Source organism: Lithobates pipiens, unplaced genomic scaffold (assembly GCF_037356315.1).
Source record: "Lithobates pipiens isolate NorthernLeopardFrog02 unplaced genomic scaffold, aLitPip1_a1.2 Scaffold_23, whole genome shotgun sequence".
NCBI lineage: Eukaryota > Metazoa > Chordata > Amphibia > Anura > Ranidae > Lithobates > Lithobates pipiens.
This window is the reverse complement of record NW_027507785.1, coordinates 291607702-291624221: the sequence shown is the minus strand read 5'-3', so window position 1 is coordinate 291624221 and position 16520 is coordinate 291607702. Positions and strand designations below refer to the sequence as shown.

Below are 16520 nucleotides of genomic sequence, written 5' to 3'. Positions count from 1 at the left end.
TGAGATTTGATTAAATTATTCTTGGCCGACTTAAGCTGGCCAAAGGCGACTATCTATCTATACAATTTTCTATCAGCCAGTGAGCTGATTGAACAAAAAATAAACATATTCCTCCATCCTTCTAAACCTGTGCCCCTTAGGCTCCTTTCACACTGGGACGGTGCGGGTGTTGGCAGTAAAGCGCCGCTATTTTTAGCAGCGCTTTACCGTCGTTATGTGGCCGCTAGCGGTACCATCGGTATGCGGGCGCTAGCGGGCCTGTTTTAACCCCTGCTAGCTGCCGAAAAAGGGTTAAAACCGCCCGCAAATTGCCGTTACAGCGATGCATTGCCGGCGGTATAGCCTCGCTGCCCCATTGATTTCAATGGGTAGGAGTGGTTTAGGAGCGGTGAATACACCGCTCCAAAGATGCGGCTAGCAGGACTTTTTTCACCGTCCTGCCAGCGCACCGTTCCAGTCTGAAAGCCCTCCGGCTTTCACACTGGAGTGAAGGGGGGCGTTTTTTCCAGGTGCTACACAGGCGCTATTTTTAGCGCTGTAGCGCCTGAAAACCACCTCGGTGTGAAAGGGGCCTAAATGAAGGATAAAAAAAAAAAAAAAAAAAAAAAAGGAGGCTGCTATGAATTACCTTCTTCTACAGATGCTATGTGCCTGGCTGTCCCTAGCATCAATACTTTGAGTCACTGATCTAGAGGAATGAAGAAAATGAGTTTAGCCTGCAAACTTGCTCTAGGTCATTACCTTAAAAATACTAAAGTCGTTGGATCATTGTGAGAGCCAGGCAATTCACATTTTCAAAGGGAGAAATCAGCAATGCTTGTTTCGCCACAGTTTTTCTAAGTATATATGATTTAGTGGAAAGCATACATATTGTACTTTCCATGGCGCCTTATAGATAACATTTTCCATTTATCCCTCTAGCTTGTTCGAGTGCATCAGCTCCCTAGAGTTCTGGCAGAGCTGCTTAATGTTTTCCAGGTCTATTTGCAAACGCTTAAAGATATCAGTAGTTTATCATTCTTTCAGAGGTAGCATAAGGTTTCAGGCAAATATTTCCATTGCATCTCATGGATTAACCTTAGTACAATATTGTCTATAGAAGTCAGAGAACATGGAACAAAGAGAAGGCATTCCGGTGTACATCTTGTACGTGTACCAACCATGAGTCTAGGGATACTTCAAGACTTTTATTACTCATATTTGTCCAATACCAACATATTCCACTGTGCTTTACAGAACACACAGAATTGCCTACATCAGTCCCGGGAATCAGCGGAGCTTATAGACGAATGTGCCTAAAATAGACAGCCAAATATACAATAGGACCCCAAAGTTTCATAACTCCCCCACGCCTGGCGTTTTTATTTTTCCTGCCTCTAAACTCCCCTGCATGTTATCCTACATTAGTGGCAGGAGAAAAAACCCTACTGCCAGTGCATCCAGGATCAGCGGCGTTTCGGCAGAAAAAAAAAAATTGGCGCTTGTAAACTAAACATTAGGTGTGTTTAGCACTTGAGTGTTATTTTATTTCAATATCCAGAATAATAATTTATTTACATGAATTAAACCCCAAATGTTTTGATGCCTGTAAGCACGCCTAAATGCCTGTAGGGGTGTTAGGACACATTTACAAGCAGCAGGTGTTTTATTTCTACATGTTGCTAACCATTCATTCATTTTTATTTTTTTGGGCCAATTTGCCTGTCTGCGTGTCTTTGGGGTGTGGGGTGCCTGGGGGGGCCCATGTGGGCACGGGGGGAGCGTGCAGGCTCCAGGCGGGTGGTGTCGTGGTTGGGATTTGAGCCAGTGACCCTTCTTATTGCTAGGTGAGAGTGCTAACCACTACACCACTGTGCTGCCCCCTAATCATTCATTTTGAATAGCACCCCAATACAATAACACAACATGCAGCACACATACATTGTAACGCACCACAGCGCACAGATGTGAGCAATGTTTGTTGCATTAAGAAAAGTGTGTTTGGTGCATTGTGGCCCAATTAAAATGAATGGTCTTCTTAATGCATTGCATGTAAAAACGCATGTTAATGTTTGTGCATTGTTGCAACACACATATGTGAATAGGCCCTTAAATGTGGGACTGTATCCTCTTGTCATGTTGTTCTGTGCTGTGCAGCCTTCATCTCATGCTCCATGGAATAAGCCTGCATTTTCTCAGGCACAGAAGCAATCAGAAGAGACTACTAGAGGCTACAATCCGGTTACCAATATACTGTAAATTCCACCAAAAAATTGAAATAAAATAAAATTAAAGGCTGTTATGTGGAGTGCTTCACCTGAGTCAGTTTAAAGGGGACTGGTAAAGTCTATTTTTTTTTTTAATAACAAACATGTTATACTTACCTGCTCTGTGCAGCTGGTTTCGCACAGAGCAGCCCAGATCCTCCTCTTCTCAGGTCCTGGCCCCTCCCTCCTATCGAGCACCTGACCTGAGCCAGAGCTTTGTGTATCCATTCAGACACAGAGCCCCGACCTGGCCCTGCCCCCTTCTCCCGATTGGCTGACTTATTTTGATTGACAGTCGTGGGAGCCAATCAGGAGGAGTGTTCCGGATGGCTTAGACATTTGTGGACATTGCTGGAGAGAGAAGGGGTTTAGGCAAGTAATTAGGGAGTGCTGGGGTGGCTTCTACATACAAAAAGGTTTTTTTATTTTTAAAGGAAAACTAAACTTTTTTTTTTTTTTTAACAAACATGTTATACTTACCGCCTCTGCACAGTTGGTTTTGCACAGAGTGGCCCTGCTCCTCCTTCTGGGGTCCCTCAGCAGCTCTTCTGGCTCCTCCTCTTCTGGAGTGCTCCGCCAGAGAAGCAATCTCCCTCGGGGAACCTGTGAGGGCGCACTCCTGTGTCCTGCTTTTGAGTCCAATGTCACAGATAGCAAGACTCGGCTCCACCCTCCAGACTCCTGTGTCATTGGATTTGATTGACAGCAGCGGGAGCCAATGGCTGCACTGCTATCAATCTATCCAATCAGGACTCGAGACACAGGCTGGAGTGGGTGTGCTCGTCCCTGATGAAGGAACAATCGGGCTCAGGTAAGTAAAACGGGAGCTCTGAGCTGCACTAAAGAAGGTTTTTCACCTTAATGCATAGTATGCATTAACCACTTAAGGTCCGCCGCATGGCAATGTACGTCGGCAGAATGGCACTGACAGGCACAAGCACGTACATGTACGTGCTTGCCTTCCAGCGGGTGGGGGGTCCGATCGGACCCCATCCCGCTGGCTGCGGCGGTCTGCTTCGCTTCAGGAGCGATCCGGGATGAGGGGATGGCCGTTGGTTTCTGGCCATCCCCTCTCGATCGCTCCTGGCGAATGAGAAGCTTCTCCCCACCTGTGTAGTGTAAACACAGGCAGGGAGGAAGTGATGTCATTCTCCTCGGGGTGGTCTTTTTGACCGGACTGCGAGGAGAACACAATAGTAAGTGCACCAACACTACACTGACACGTAGGTACACATAGGCACACAAATTACCCCCCGATCCCCCCCCCCTCCCAGTCACAGTGTCACTGATTGCAGTGATCATTTATTTACTGATCACTGCATTTAGTGTCAGTTGTGACAGTAAAAACTGTCAGGGCAGTTAGTGTTAGGTCCAGGGTAGCCCCCTACCCCCCCTAATAAAGGTTTAACCCCCTGATTGCCCCTAGAGTTAACCCTTTCACCCCCTTTTGCCAGTGTCACTAAGCGATCGTTTTTCTGATCGCTGCATTAGTGTCACTGGTGCTGCTAGGTAGCTAGTTATTTTTTTAGGTTCACCGCCAGGTTTTTATAGCGCTAGGTACCCCCATATATTACCCAATAAAGGTTTTAACCCCCTGATTGCCCCTAGAGTTAACCCTTTCACCAGCGATCACCGTATACGTGTCACTGGTGACGCTGGTTAGCCAGTTAGTTATTTAGGTTCCCCGGCAGGTTTTTATATAGCGCCAGGGACCCCCATATACTACCTAATAAAGATTTTAACCCCCTGATTGCCCCTAGTTAACCCTTTCACCAGTGATCACCGTATAAGTGTTACGGGTGACTCTGGTTAGTTTGCTTTTTATAGCATCAGGGCACCCACCATTTATTACCCAATAAAGGTTTAACCCCCTGATCACCCGGCGGGTGATATCAATTAGGTTTTAGGGTCAGGGTCTGCGTCGCCCCAGGCAGCGCTAGGTTAGTGCCAGTACCGCTAACACCCACGCGCAAAGCATACACCTCCCGTAGTGGTATAGTATCTGAACAGATCAATATCTGATCTGATCAGATCTATACTAGCGTCCCCAGCAGTTTAGGGTTCCAAAAAAACGCATCGTTAGCGGGATCAGCCCAGATACCTGCTAGCACCTGCGTTTTGCCCCTCTGCCCAGCCCACCCAAGTGCAGTATTGATCGATCACTGTGACTTATAAAACACTAAACACATAACTGCAGCGTTCGCAGAGTCAGGCCTGATCCCTGCGATCGCTAACAGTTTTTTTTGGTAGCGTTTTATATTTAAATCCGGAAGGCAGTGCTTGGTTTTCGGGGTCCTGTACGTGGCTAGGCTCCCTAAAAGTCCCCCACATGTGGTATCCCCGTACTCAGGAGAAGCAGCAGAATTTATTTTGGGGTGTAATTTCACTTATGCCCATAGCATGTGTGAGCAATATATCATTTAGTGCCAACTTTGTGCAAAAAAAAAAAAAAATTGTAATATTCCTGCAACTTGTGGCAAAATATAAAATATTTCATGGACTCAACATGCCTCTCAGCAAATAGCTTGGGGTGTCTAATTTCCAAAATGGGGTCATTTGGGGGGGTTTTGTGCTATTTTGGAATTTCTGGCCTTCGAAACTATGATAGGTAGTGAGGAGTGAAATCAAAAATTTGCACCCTTAGAAATCCTGAAGGCAGTGATTGGTTTTCGGGGTGCCGTACGCGGCTAGGCTCCCAAAAAGTCCCACATATGTGGTATCCTCGTACTCAGGAGAAGCAGCAGAATATATTTTGGGGTGCAATTCCACATATAACTATGGCATGTGTGAGCAATATATCATTTAGTGACAACTTTTTGTAAACTCTTTTTTTTTTTGTGTCATTATTCAATCGCTTGGGACAAAAAAATAATATATATTCAATGGGCTCAACATGCCCCTCAGCAATTTCCTTGGGGTGTCTACTTTCCAAAATGGGGTCATGGGGGCGGGGGGGGGTTGTACTGCCCTGTCATTTTAGCACCTCAAGAAATGAGATAGGCAGTCATAAATGAAAAGCTATGTAAATTCCAGAAAATGTACTCTAGTTTGTAGACGCTATAACTTTTGCGCAAACCAATAAATATACGCTTATTGACATTTTTTTTTACTAAAGACATGTGGTTGAATACATTTTGGCCTAAATGTATGACTAAAATTTTGTTTATTCGATTTTTCTTATAACAAAAAGTAGAAAATATCTTTGTTTTTTTTTTTACATTTTCAGTCTTTTTCCTTTTATATCGTAAAAAATAAATATCGCAGAGGCAATCAAATACCATCAAAAGAAAGCTCTATTTGTGGGAAGAAAAGGACGCAAATTTTGTTTGGGTACAACATTGCATGACCGCGCAATTACCAGTTAAAGCAGCGCAGTGCGAAATTGTAAAAAGACCTCTGGTCCTTAGGCTGACAATTGGTCCGGGGCTGAAGTGGTTAAGGTGAAAAACACTGAAGGTTTACAACCCCTTTAATGCATAGAATGCATTAAGATAAAAAAACCTACTGCCTTTACAAAACCTTTATTGCTAAACTCCACGTAGATAAAAACACAAAATTAATCAATACATTACATTTAATCTGTTCAAAGTACAAATAAATTATGTTGGGATGGGATTCAAGATAAATAAACAGACCATTTTGTGCATTAACATGCTGAGTGAAATATGAAGGCTGCCATAGTTGCCAGCATATCAAAAGCCACTTTCAGTATTCTACAGATTTAGGAAGACCTTGCATTAAAAAAAAAAAAATCTAGGCTACATTCTGAAAATTCTAAATGCCTGGCTTTCATGTTGATTCCTGTTCCTTTGATACTTGTATTAGAGCCATGGGAGAAGGAGGTCAGGCTCCATAGTTCTCTAAGTTTTCTTTAAAACTGAATACCAAGCAAGCAGATCACTTCATATATGCATTAATATATATATATATACATACACACAGGCCGCGTACACACGCGCGGACTGTTCGCCCAACCTTGTTCGTCAAACAGTTTGACAAACAGTCCGCTCAAAATTAGCATGAGCGGACTTGACCACACACGATGAACGAACAGTCCGCTGAAACCGTGCGCGATGACGTGAACGGCACGCACGACGGGACTAGAAAAACGACGTCCTATACACTGCAATGCAACCTTCGGCGTGTAAATTCTTTCTGAGCATGCGCGAGACTTAGTTTGACGAACAAGCCTACACACGAGCGGACTGTCCGCTCAAACCAAGTTTCAGCGGACAGTTTTACGGGATTTCCGAAAAACTTTGTTCGTCAGACTGTCCGCTGAAACTGTCCGCTGAAGCCCACACACGAGCGGACTGTCCGCCGAAACACTGTTCAGCGGACAAAGTTGGGCGAACAGTCCGCCCGTGTGTACGCGGCCACACACACACACAGATACAGGGCCGGGACATGGAGCGGGCGGAAGGGGCAGTTGCCCTAGGTGCAATGGTTTACTGGGGGTCACCGTCCTTCTGTTGCAAGGCTGACAGGAGTGACAACGGCAGTGACTTTAACAAGTGAGTGACTGCTGGGTATAGGATCCTCTAAGCTTGCACATCATGAATAGGGGCCCAGTTTGGCATCTTTGCCCGGACAACCTTGTCCCAGCACTGTGTGTGTGTGTGTGTGTGTGTGTGTGTATGTTATATATGTGAAATGTGTTAGGGTTGGTGACATATATAATCTATTTATTTTAATGTGCCAAAGGATCCTTAACTCTGTTCAGCCAAGCCTGTGCAAGACAACATTTCCAGGTTTGACTCCAGTCTTAAAATAAAAATAAAAAATAGAAAAAGAGGGCAAAAAAGTCTTTCACGGTTAAAGCCAGTAAATCAGGTTTACTGCAAAAAAAAAAAACGCTGCGCAGACTTGTGCATCTGATGTCACTAACTCTAATACGTTTCACTCCTACATAAAACTTAAAGGTAGCGTCACTGTACAAGTAAGCACCCTGTAGGGATAAAACGCCTACGAGTTGCTAACGCCAGATGCACGAGTCTGTGCAGCGTTTTTTGCAGTAAACCCGAATACTGTTTTTTAAACAGTGAATAGCTTCCTCCCCGTTTTTGAAAACCAGAGTGCTAAATAAATATGGAGCAGTCCAAGACTGTTGGGAACTTGCAGGACTAGAGAGAAGGAAGTCATTTGTGTATGGGAATAAAATTTTCTAGCATGACCAGGTTCTAGACCTCCCTAGAGGCTACACAGTGCTTAAGAAATGCAGCCTGTTCCAAGATCTGCCCTAACTAGTAATTGGACATAGAAAGAGCAGCAGCACAAGTATAACATCACTCTTCTTATCTCCCCACCAATAAGATATCTTCCTTCTAAGCAACAGAGCCCTGATTGGCTCATAGTGCCAACCCTCCCTCTCCCAATCTTAGTGCTTGGTGTTATATCGAGATGCTGCATTATAGAAGTTTTATGTAAAAGTTTTTTTTTTACCCTAACTTAATTAACCCATTATTATTATTTCAGGTACTTGTATAGCACCGTCAACACAGCGCTTTACATATACATTGTACATTCACATCAGTCCCTACCCTCAAAAGGAGCTTACAACCTAAGGTCACTAAAGCCCCGTACACACGACCGGACTTTTCAACATCCAAAGTCTGACGGAATGATTCCGGCAGACTATTCGATTGTGTGTGGGCTGCAACGGACTTTTGATTCGCAAAAGTCTGACAGACTTTAGAAATGGAACATGCTTCAAATTTTTCCACCAGAACTCTGCCAGACCCAGAAATCCGCTCTTGTGTGTGCTAGTCTGACTAAAACCGACGCTAGGGCAGCTATTGGCTACTGGCTATGAACTTCCTTATTCGAGTCCAGTCGTACGTCATCACGTTCGAATCCGTCGGAGTTTGGTGTGATTGTGTGTGGCCAAGTCCGCTCATTCGGAAAGTCCGTCAGAACTCTGGCAGAACTCCTTCGAAAGTCTGTCGGACATAAGTCTGGTCATGTGTACGCGGCATAACACACATTCATACACATACTAGGGCCAATTTAGACAGGATCCGATTACCTACCAGCATGACTTTAGAGCAGGGGTCTCAAACTGGTGGCCCTCCAGCTGCTGCGAAACTACAAATCCCATCATGCCTCTGCCTGTGGGAGTCATGCTGGTAACTGTCAGCCTTGCAATGCCTCATGGGACTTGTAGTTTTGCAACAGCTGGAGGGCCGCCAGTTTGAGACCCCTGCTTTAGAGTGTAGGAGGAAACCGGAGTACCCGAAGGAAACCCCCACAGGCATAGGGAGAACATGCAAACTCCAGGCAGATGGTGTCGTGGTCAGGATTTGAATCAGCAACCCTTTTTGCTGCTAGGTGAAAGTGCTAACCACTACACCACTGTGCTGCCCATGTTTTTTTTTAATGCCTGGAGTCCAGCTTTAAATGCCAGGCCATTTTGTTTCTTACCCAACTTACCCGGTTTCAGATCCGGCTTGAATTACATATACAGGATGCACACAGTAGAGTGAAACTCTCAGGAATGTTGACAGTGATCTAATACATGCTTTGGCTTTGCTCCCTGAGATCTAATAATGCCAAAGGTTTTATTTTATGATCTGGATATATGGCACCAGCCTAAGAAGCCACCTAGATTCTGCCCAGAGGCTTCATGCGGCCAAGAGGTGGGGGTGGGGGTGGGGGGTGATTAAACATTAATCTGGCAAAAGGCACAGAGCCTCTTAGAGGTATAATACGGGTTACATCATTCCAGATACAGAACATTAAACAGAGTGTGAGGATGAACAGACATCTTTCATTCCGGTTACATTGTTTCACGGGGCATGCAAAACACCCATTCCCCCCCCCGACAAGTCCTGCTCCGGGGCTTATTTGCAGATATTTTATTAAGTCTAGTATTTACCTTCAGAGCTTTCTGTGCAGGCTCGCTTGAACCGATGACGATGAGGTTTGGTCCGGCCATACTGCAAAAGCTTTTTAAATGCAAATTGTCCAACACAGGGACTGTGGAAACAGCATAATCCTGCAGAAAAGAAATCACAGAGGAATAAATACTAAAAACTTCCTCTAGCAGCCTGGATTACTTAAGAAATACATAGGTGATGCAATAGGCAGAGAAAAACCATGATTACTTCTGGTAATCGGACAGGTTGGTTGTACTGAAGTCAATCCATGGATCGACTTCAGTACAACCAGCCTGCCCATAGATGGATCAAATCCCGGCTGAACTGGCTGAGCTTTGTTTTACCTATGACTGGCTTTTACGAATTGACCTCCAGATGGTTCACTCCCCTTCATGACCAGGCCATTTTTTTGCGATACTGCACTACTGCACTACGTTACTTTAACTGGCAATTGCGCAGTCATGCACCACTGTACCCAAATAAAATTTATATCATTTTTTTCGCACAAATAGAGCTTTGTTTTGGTGGTACTTGATCACCACTGCATTTATTTTTTTGCGCTATAAACCAAAAAAAAGTACATTTTGAAAAAAATACATAATATTTTTTAGTTTCTGCTAAAAAACACATATCTAATAAAAGAAAAATGTATTCATGAATTTAAGCCAATATGTATTCTGCAACATATTTTTGGTTAAAAAAAAAAATCCCAGTATATAGATTGGTTTGTGAAAACGTTATAGCTTCTTCAACAAACTATGGCAGTGATGGTGAACCTTGGCACTCCAGATGTTTTGGAACTACATTTCCCATGATGCTCGTGCACTCTGCAGTGTAGATGAGCATCATGGGAAATGTAGTTCCAAAACATCTGGGGTGCCAAGGGTCGCCATCACTGTACTATGGTATATATACACTGGAATTTTTATTTATTGATCTGTTTTTTTATACTAGTAATGGCGGCGATCACATCGGACACTAACAGACACTTTGTAGGAACCAGTGACATTCATACAGTGATCAGTTTTAAGAAAATGCACTGACACTGGCTGGGAAGGGGTTAAACATCTAGGGTGATCAAAAGGTTAAATGTGTGCCTAGCCAGAGTTTTACTATACTATGCTTGCAGGTTTAACCTAGGGAAGTGATGGATTGTATTCCCTGCTTTGACAGACACAAAATCTATCCTTTAACCCCGTCAGAACAGAGATCTGCCTTGTTCACATAGGCAGATCTCAGTTCTGTGTCTGCCTGATGATGGCAGGTTCATGCGGACATCCAGTGCCTGGCACCTGCAGATCAGCTTCTGCTGTGAGTAATCACTGCTAAACATGACTCATTCAAGTCAACCACATGCAATGGTAATGTGTAGCTGCTCCTCTAAAAAGTGATCCCTGGTGGCAGAGGGAATTTGACAGGTGAGGAGGTAATATGTTGCCTCCTTGCCGCCTGTTTTAACTCAAAATATCGGACAACCATGCTGCAATGGCGTGGATTGTATGCAGTTGCAGGATGTTTGGGATATGGCGCTATTCACTTGAATGGGTCACATTTTGCAGCAGTATCTGCCAAATGCAACATGCCATTTTACTGTTGACACAGCTGCAAAGCAAGCTGCAGCATGGGTACAGCCCTAAGTGGCTGCATTGCTTTTAGGTGGGCGGTTGGGCAGGGGCAATAAAACCACCTGGTTTTACACCTTCAGGTCATCAATGTGAATGAGCTTCAACACATTCCATAATCCACAGTAGGCATCATGGATAGATGCATTCCCCTTGATGGACCATTGTATCCTGACAGTTGGCACCACTAACTGTCAGACCACCTGAATGGTGGCTGCAGGCACTGTTCAGGCAACAATTTTTTCTGACAGATTCCTTCAAGAAAAGTGCTGGCAGGACCATACATTGCTTGAATTTCACCCGAGCCAACAGGAATTGTCTGAAATCTGAGCAGTGTATGAGCAGCTTAATGATGACTACAGATGGATCAAAATTCACACAGTTCAGCAGTGACTGGCCAAATTTAAATCCGCCTATGGCCGGTCCCATTCAAGTGCAGTTGATCGCTTGATCAACTGCTCACAAATAGGCTTGCTGGAAAACTTTAGTTCCAATAGGCTGCAGCTCTGCTCAGTGTAATCTGACAGCAGAAGAGTCCAGCTGACTCCTCCACTGTCAAAATACAATGACACAGATGGAAGGATTCCCCCATCCACCTCAATTGTGTTGATGGGGAAATCGTTTCAGTTTTTTTTGTCTGAGCAAAAAACAACTGAGCCATGTACGGCCAGCCTAATGCTGCCCATACATGCAGAGAATTTCGGCCGAAACTGGACAGTTTCTGAAAGATCGTTCGACAATTGTGCCGTTAGTGAATGCAACTTTACTGACATTTTTTGACCGTGGGCCTGGCTAATGTCGATGGATCCGAAGCAAAAACTTTTATCGTTTCAATTAAAGTGTATACCTGCATGTTAGAATTTAAACTAAAATAATATATATTCGGTCTTTATAATTTCTATATGTTTTTAGTGTTATCAAACGATCACTACGAACATGGAAACGATAATAGAAACTAGTTTATTCTGTCCATTAGCGGCCAATTCGCTTTTGACCAACGAATAATCAATTCTGTATGGTCAGCATAAGAGTGTCTTCTTGTCTTCTCTTCACAGCAAAAAAAAAAAAGAAAGAAAAAGACATAAACACAGGTCTGACCTTAAAGGTATCAGCCAGTATTTCTGCACCTCGTTGATTGGTTCTTTTTGATAACCCGACAAAGAACTCACGTCCTGGAAAGTAACACAAATAAAACACAATGAATGAAGTTGGTAATGCTGATGATTTATTTAAAAGAAAAAAATTAAAAATAACTTAACAAAAAAATAAATAAATCCCAGAAACAATAATAAAACCGGAACACTGCCATTACAGCCGAAACCCAGTTTGTCCTTCTGACGTGCTAAAGGTTGCCCACTCCTTTCTGCCTCCAATACAATGCTACTGGTCAGCGGGGCAGCCCGTCATAGTAATGGACCAATAGGAATCTGGAGGGTCAGGAGGTAGCAGCAAGATCAGCACTATATGATACTGTTGCTGTCAGAACAGCAGAGAATTCATTTTAAATGTTTTATCTTTGGGTTTGCCAAAATAGTAAATTTAATATGCCCTGTTCGTGCATGGCTTCCATCTGTCTCTGGTTTTCAGACAGTTGTTGAAATGAAAGCGTATGGAAACCCAAGAGCAAAAATGTAATACATAGCAGCTTAACATCCTTTGATGTGGTGGTTCTATTATTTTTTTCAGGCTTTTTTCCCCTGGTGATTCTGCCAGTGACACATCCTGTTCTAAGGTGACAACACCCATTCACTATGCTGTATCTATAGAGAAGCAGCATTAGCAACCCAGAAGAGCACCCCCTCCTCTACATAACATGGGAAGGTGTTCCTGTAGTCCAGAAAGACAGTAGATATAGGGCTAAAAACACTGATGGAGATTTCAGTATTGTGATCTCAATACCTGAAGGATCAACAGGTATGTTTTGCACTTAACAAATATGCTTTGAACTGTATATTTAACAGACCAAAAGGGAAAAATAAGAAGTTCGTTACTAGGGTCTACATACATTTACAACAAATATGAACAACGAATATAAAAAAATGTCATTAAGTCCATTTAAAGTGTTTGTAAACTCTTACATAAACCCAGTGGCCTAAGGTGATACACAGAGATTAAACAAATCCACCTACATAACTTGTACCTGTTTCTCTGTGGTCTGCTCTCCTGTACAACCATTCAAAGTGCCTGTCTGAGCTTCCAGAAAAAAGGAGGCGGAGAGCTGACATTACACTCTGCAGAGCTCAGTGAGGCGAGCTCTGAGAGTTTATTGGAGGAAAGGGACATGCCTCCTTCACACAGCACACAGGGACAGAGCTGAGTCTGTCAATCAGCTGGAGGTCCCTATCCCATCACTAGGGATGAGCTTCGTGTTCGAGTCGAACGTACGTTCGACTCGAACATTGGCTGTTCGTGCGTTCGGCGAATTCCGAACGTTTTGGCCGTTCGCGTCAAAATTCGAGTGACGCGCGCGCGGACCATAATGCACTGCGTTGGCGCAGTGCATTGCTGCCCGATGATTGGCCAAGCATGCACTGTGACCCCGCATGCTTGGCCAATCGCAGCGCCGGCAGCGAGGAGAGCCATGATTGGCTACAGGCATCCTGCCTGTGGCCAATCATAGCTCAGGCTGTGTAGTGCACGCCCCACACTATATAAGGCCGCCTTTGAGGCGGCCTCGTGTAGTGTGTTACTTAGCATCTGAAGCAGTGGGTGTTCTGTGTACCTTCAACACAGTACACACCGATCGTTTTTGGCTGATTTCCTATCTTGCTGCTGTGTAGTGGTTGTTGTCTGTGCCCTGACTGCAGTATACACCACTATATTCACCTCACCTATATAGCTAGTGATCTAGCTTTAACCACTTAACAACTGCCCATTGCCGATTAACGGCTTCAGGGGGGTTGTTTAACTCTGAGAGGCCGTTAATTAACTGCCTCCCAGAATTCTGCTCTCGCGTGCCCCGAGGTGTGCGCACTCAAGAGCATCCGTGACCGCCGGGTCGCATCACGGATCACGGTAAACGGCCGCTCATAGCGGCCGTTTACCATGTGATTGCTCCGTCAAATGACGGAGTGATCACTTGGAAACAAACCGGCGTCATGTTATGACGCCTGTTCCTCCCTCCCCTCTCTGTACCGATCAGTACAGCGGAGGGGAAAGAGATCGGTGTCAGCAGCGATGTGGGCTGCATCTGCAGTGCCCACATCGCTGCTCACCCAATTTAACCCCTCAATTCCCTGCCAATACTCTGCAATACCAGTGCATACTCTGCAGTACCCTGCCATTACTCTGCAGTACCCCCCATTACTCTGCAGTACCCCCCAATACTCTGCAGTACCCCCCAATACTCTGCAGTACCCCCCAATACTCTGCAGTACCCTGCTATTACTCTGTAGTACCCCCCAATACTCTGCAGTCCCCTGCTATTACTCTGTAGTACCCCGCCAATACCCCGCCAATACTCTAATACCCTGCCATAAATTGCCATACCCAGCCATACTCAGAGATACCCAGCCATACTCGGTGATACCCTGAAATACCCAGCCATAGACGCCCCCCACCCCTCACCGCCCTCCGGTGCTTCTACCAACTCGCCAGTACGATCAAAGCCAGAATCTTTTTTTTATTTTTTATTTCAGGCTTCCCAGCCTAGAGGTGAGATGTGGGGTCATATTGACCCCCCAGATTTCACTGTAAAGAGGACCTGTCACCCCATATTCCTATTACAAGGGATGTTTACATTTCTTGTAATAGGAATAAAAGTGATCAAAAATATATTTTTGGGGGAAAAAATGTCAAACTAAAATAAATAAAGTAAAATGAACAATAAAAAAAATAAAATAAAAATTAAAGCGCCCATGTCCCCATGTGCTCGCATGTGCCACACATGTGAGGTATCGCCGAGAATGTTAGAGCGAGAGCAATAATTCTAGTCCTAGACCTCCTCTGCAACTCAAAACATGTAACCAGTAAAAAAAAAATTAAAGTGTCGCCTATGGGGATTTTTTAAGTAGCGACGTTTGGCGCCATTCCACGGGCATGTGCAATTTTGAAGAGTGACATGTTTGATATCTATTTACTCAGCATAACTTCATCTTTCACTTTATGCAAACATTGGGCTAACAAGTGGTTAATAATAGAGCTTGCAGTCAGTAGTGTTAGGAGATGCTGTCTGCGTGCTCTGTACCCAGTACATACCGCTATAATATAGGGCAGGCCCCTACTTTCAAACATCCAACTTACAAACATCTCCTACTTGCAAACGCAAGGAGACAGCAGCAAGTGAGATGAAAAAAGATGGACGACAAAACAAATTATACAGGGGTGATAACCCTTCCCTATGTTTTCCAAAAAGCTTAAAGATAGTTTTTTTGACTGGAGCTACACTTTAAAAATGTACCGGTTGAAAATGACAAACAGATTCAACTTAACACAACAAACCTACACAGTCCCTGTCTTGTTTGCACCGCCTGTATACTGCTGTTCTGAGTATATAGGGCCTGGGGGCCACACGCATTTCCTTTTTTTAATATGGGTACGGGGTTCCCCTTAATATGCGTACAAGACCCAAATAGGCTGGTAATGGGCAGGGAGGGCTACCCATGCCATGTTTCTCAATGATTTTCAACCATATTGCAGGAACCAGATATAACATTAAAACCGCAAGCAGTTTTAAATGGTGTTATTTCCGTTTAATGTCATTTTGTGCAGGGACTGTTCTAAACACGGGAAACACGTGGCACTTCACAGGCATACTACAGACACCCCCAGGCACCATATTTAAAGGAATATTTCACTTTTTTTTTTCACTTTAATCGTCATTAAAATCAGTGCTCCCGCCAAAACGGCCGTTTTTAAAACTTTTCTTTGCAGTGACCCATGTCCCCTGAGGCAGGAGGCAGGTCCCCAAACCCTTTTTAGGACACTATCTTGCATATTAGCCGTTAAAATTAGCACTTTCCAATTCGAACGTTCGAGTCCCATAGACTTCAATGGGGTTCTAACGTCCGTACTGAACGCGGGGGTCGTTCGCAAGTTCTGGTGCGAACCGAACCGGGGGGTGTTCGGCTCATCCCTACCCATCACCATTTTCTCTTGGTGTCAGGAAAAAAACTTGTCAGATGTGATTCAAGCATATGGCAAAAGAACGAAGCAGCAGACAGAAATGACACTTACTGACCTGGATTGAGACAAGTACACACTATAGAGGGATAGGCTTTGTTCACAATTCATGTCTGAGGTCCACAACCACTTTAAAGTGGAGTTCCAGTTATTTGTTTGTTTATTAAAAGTCAGCAGCTACAAAAAGTGTAGCTGCTGACTTTTAATAAACGTGCACTCACCTGTCCCGCAGTGTACTCACCACGGCCATGTTCTCCCTGTGTCCTCCCTCAGCGGCACCTCTATTATGGTGATGTCCAAGAAGACTTCGGGAAGGAGAACTTCTGCTTCCGATCGCCTAAAGCAGTGGGAGCGGGTACCTGTCAAAATTGGGTGCCTGCTCTCCCCCCCCCAAAAAAGCTCAGTTTCACAAACAGGAGTAGGGAAGGAGGCCTTAAAGTGGAGGTCCACCTAAAAAAAAAGAAAATATTAAAAGTCAGCAGCTACAAATACTGCAGCTGCTGACTTTTAATATATGTTATGCTTGCGATGTCAGCAGCCGAAGCCTATCAGTTGCTTGGCTCTCGGCTGCTATGGGCCTCGCCGCCATCCTCTGTGCGGGAATCAGGAAGTGAAGCCTTGCGGCTTCACTTCCTGTTCCCTACTGCGCATGCGTG

At 44.4% G+C, this 16520-nt stretch overlaps 1 protein-coding gene across 3 annotated transcripts in view; it reads right to left on the bottom strand.

Annotated features, from left to right (window-relative positions):
- DDAH1 (dimethylarginine dimethylaminohydrolase 1) overlaps nt 1-16520 on the bottom strand; it is a 289072-nt gene that overhangs the window by 14836 nt on the left and 257716 nt on the right. For all 3 annotated transcript variants that reach the window (XM_077450319.1, XM_077450317.1, XM_077450318.1), the window contains 2 exons: nt 11842-11915; nt 9121-9240 (listed from right to left, as the gene is read on the bottom strand). In XM_077450319.1, the coding sequence (XP_077306445.1) occupies nt 9121-9240; nt 11842-11915 (194 nt within the window). The remainder of the gene's footprint in view (nt 1-9120; nt 9241-11841; nt 11916-16520) is intronic.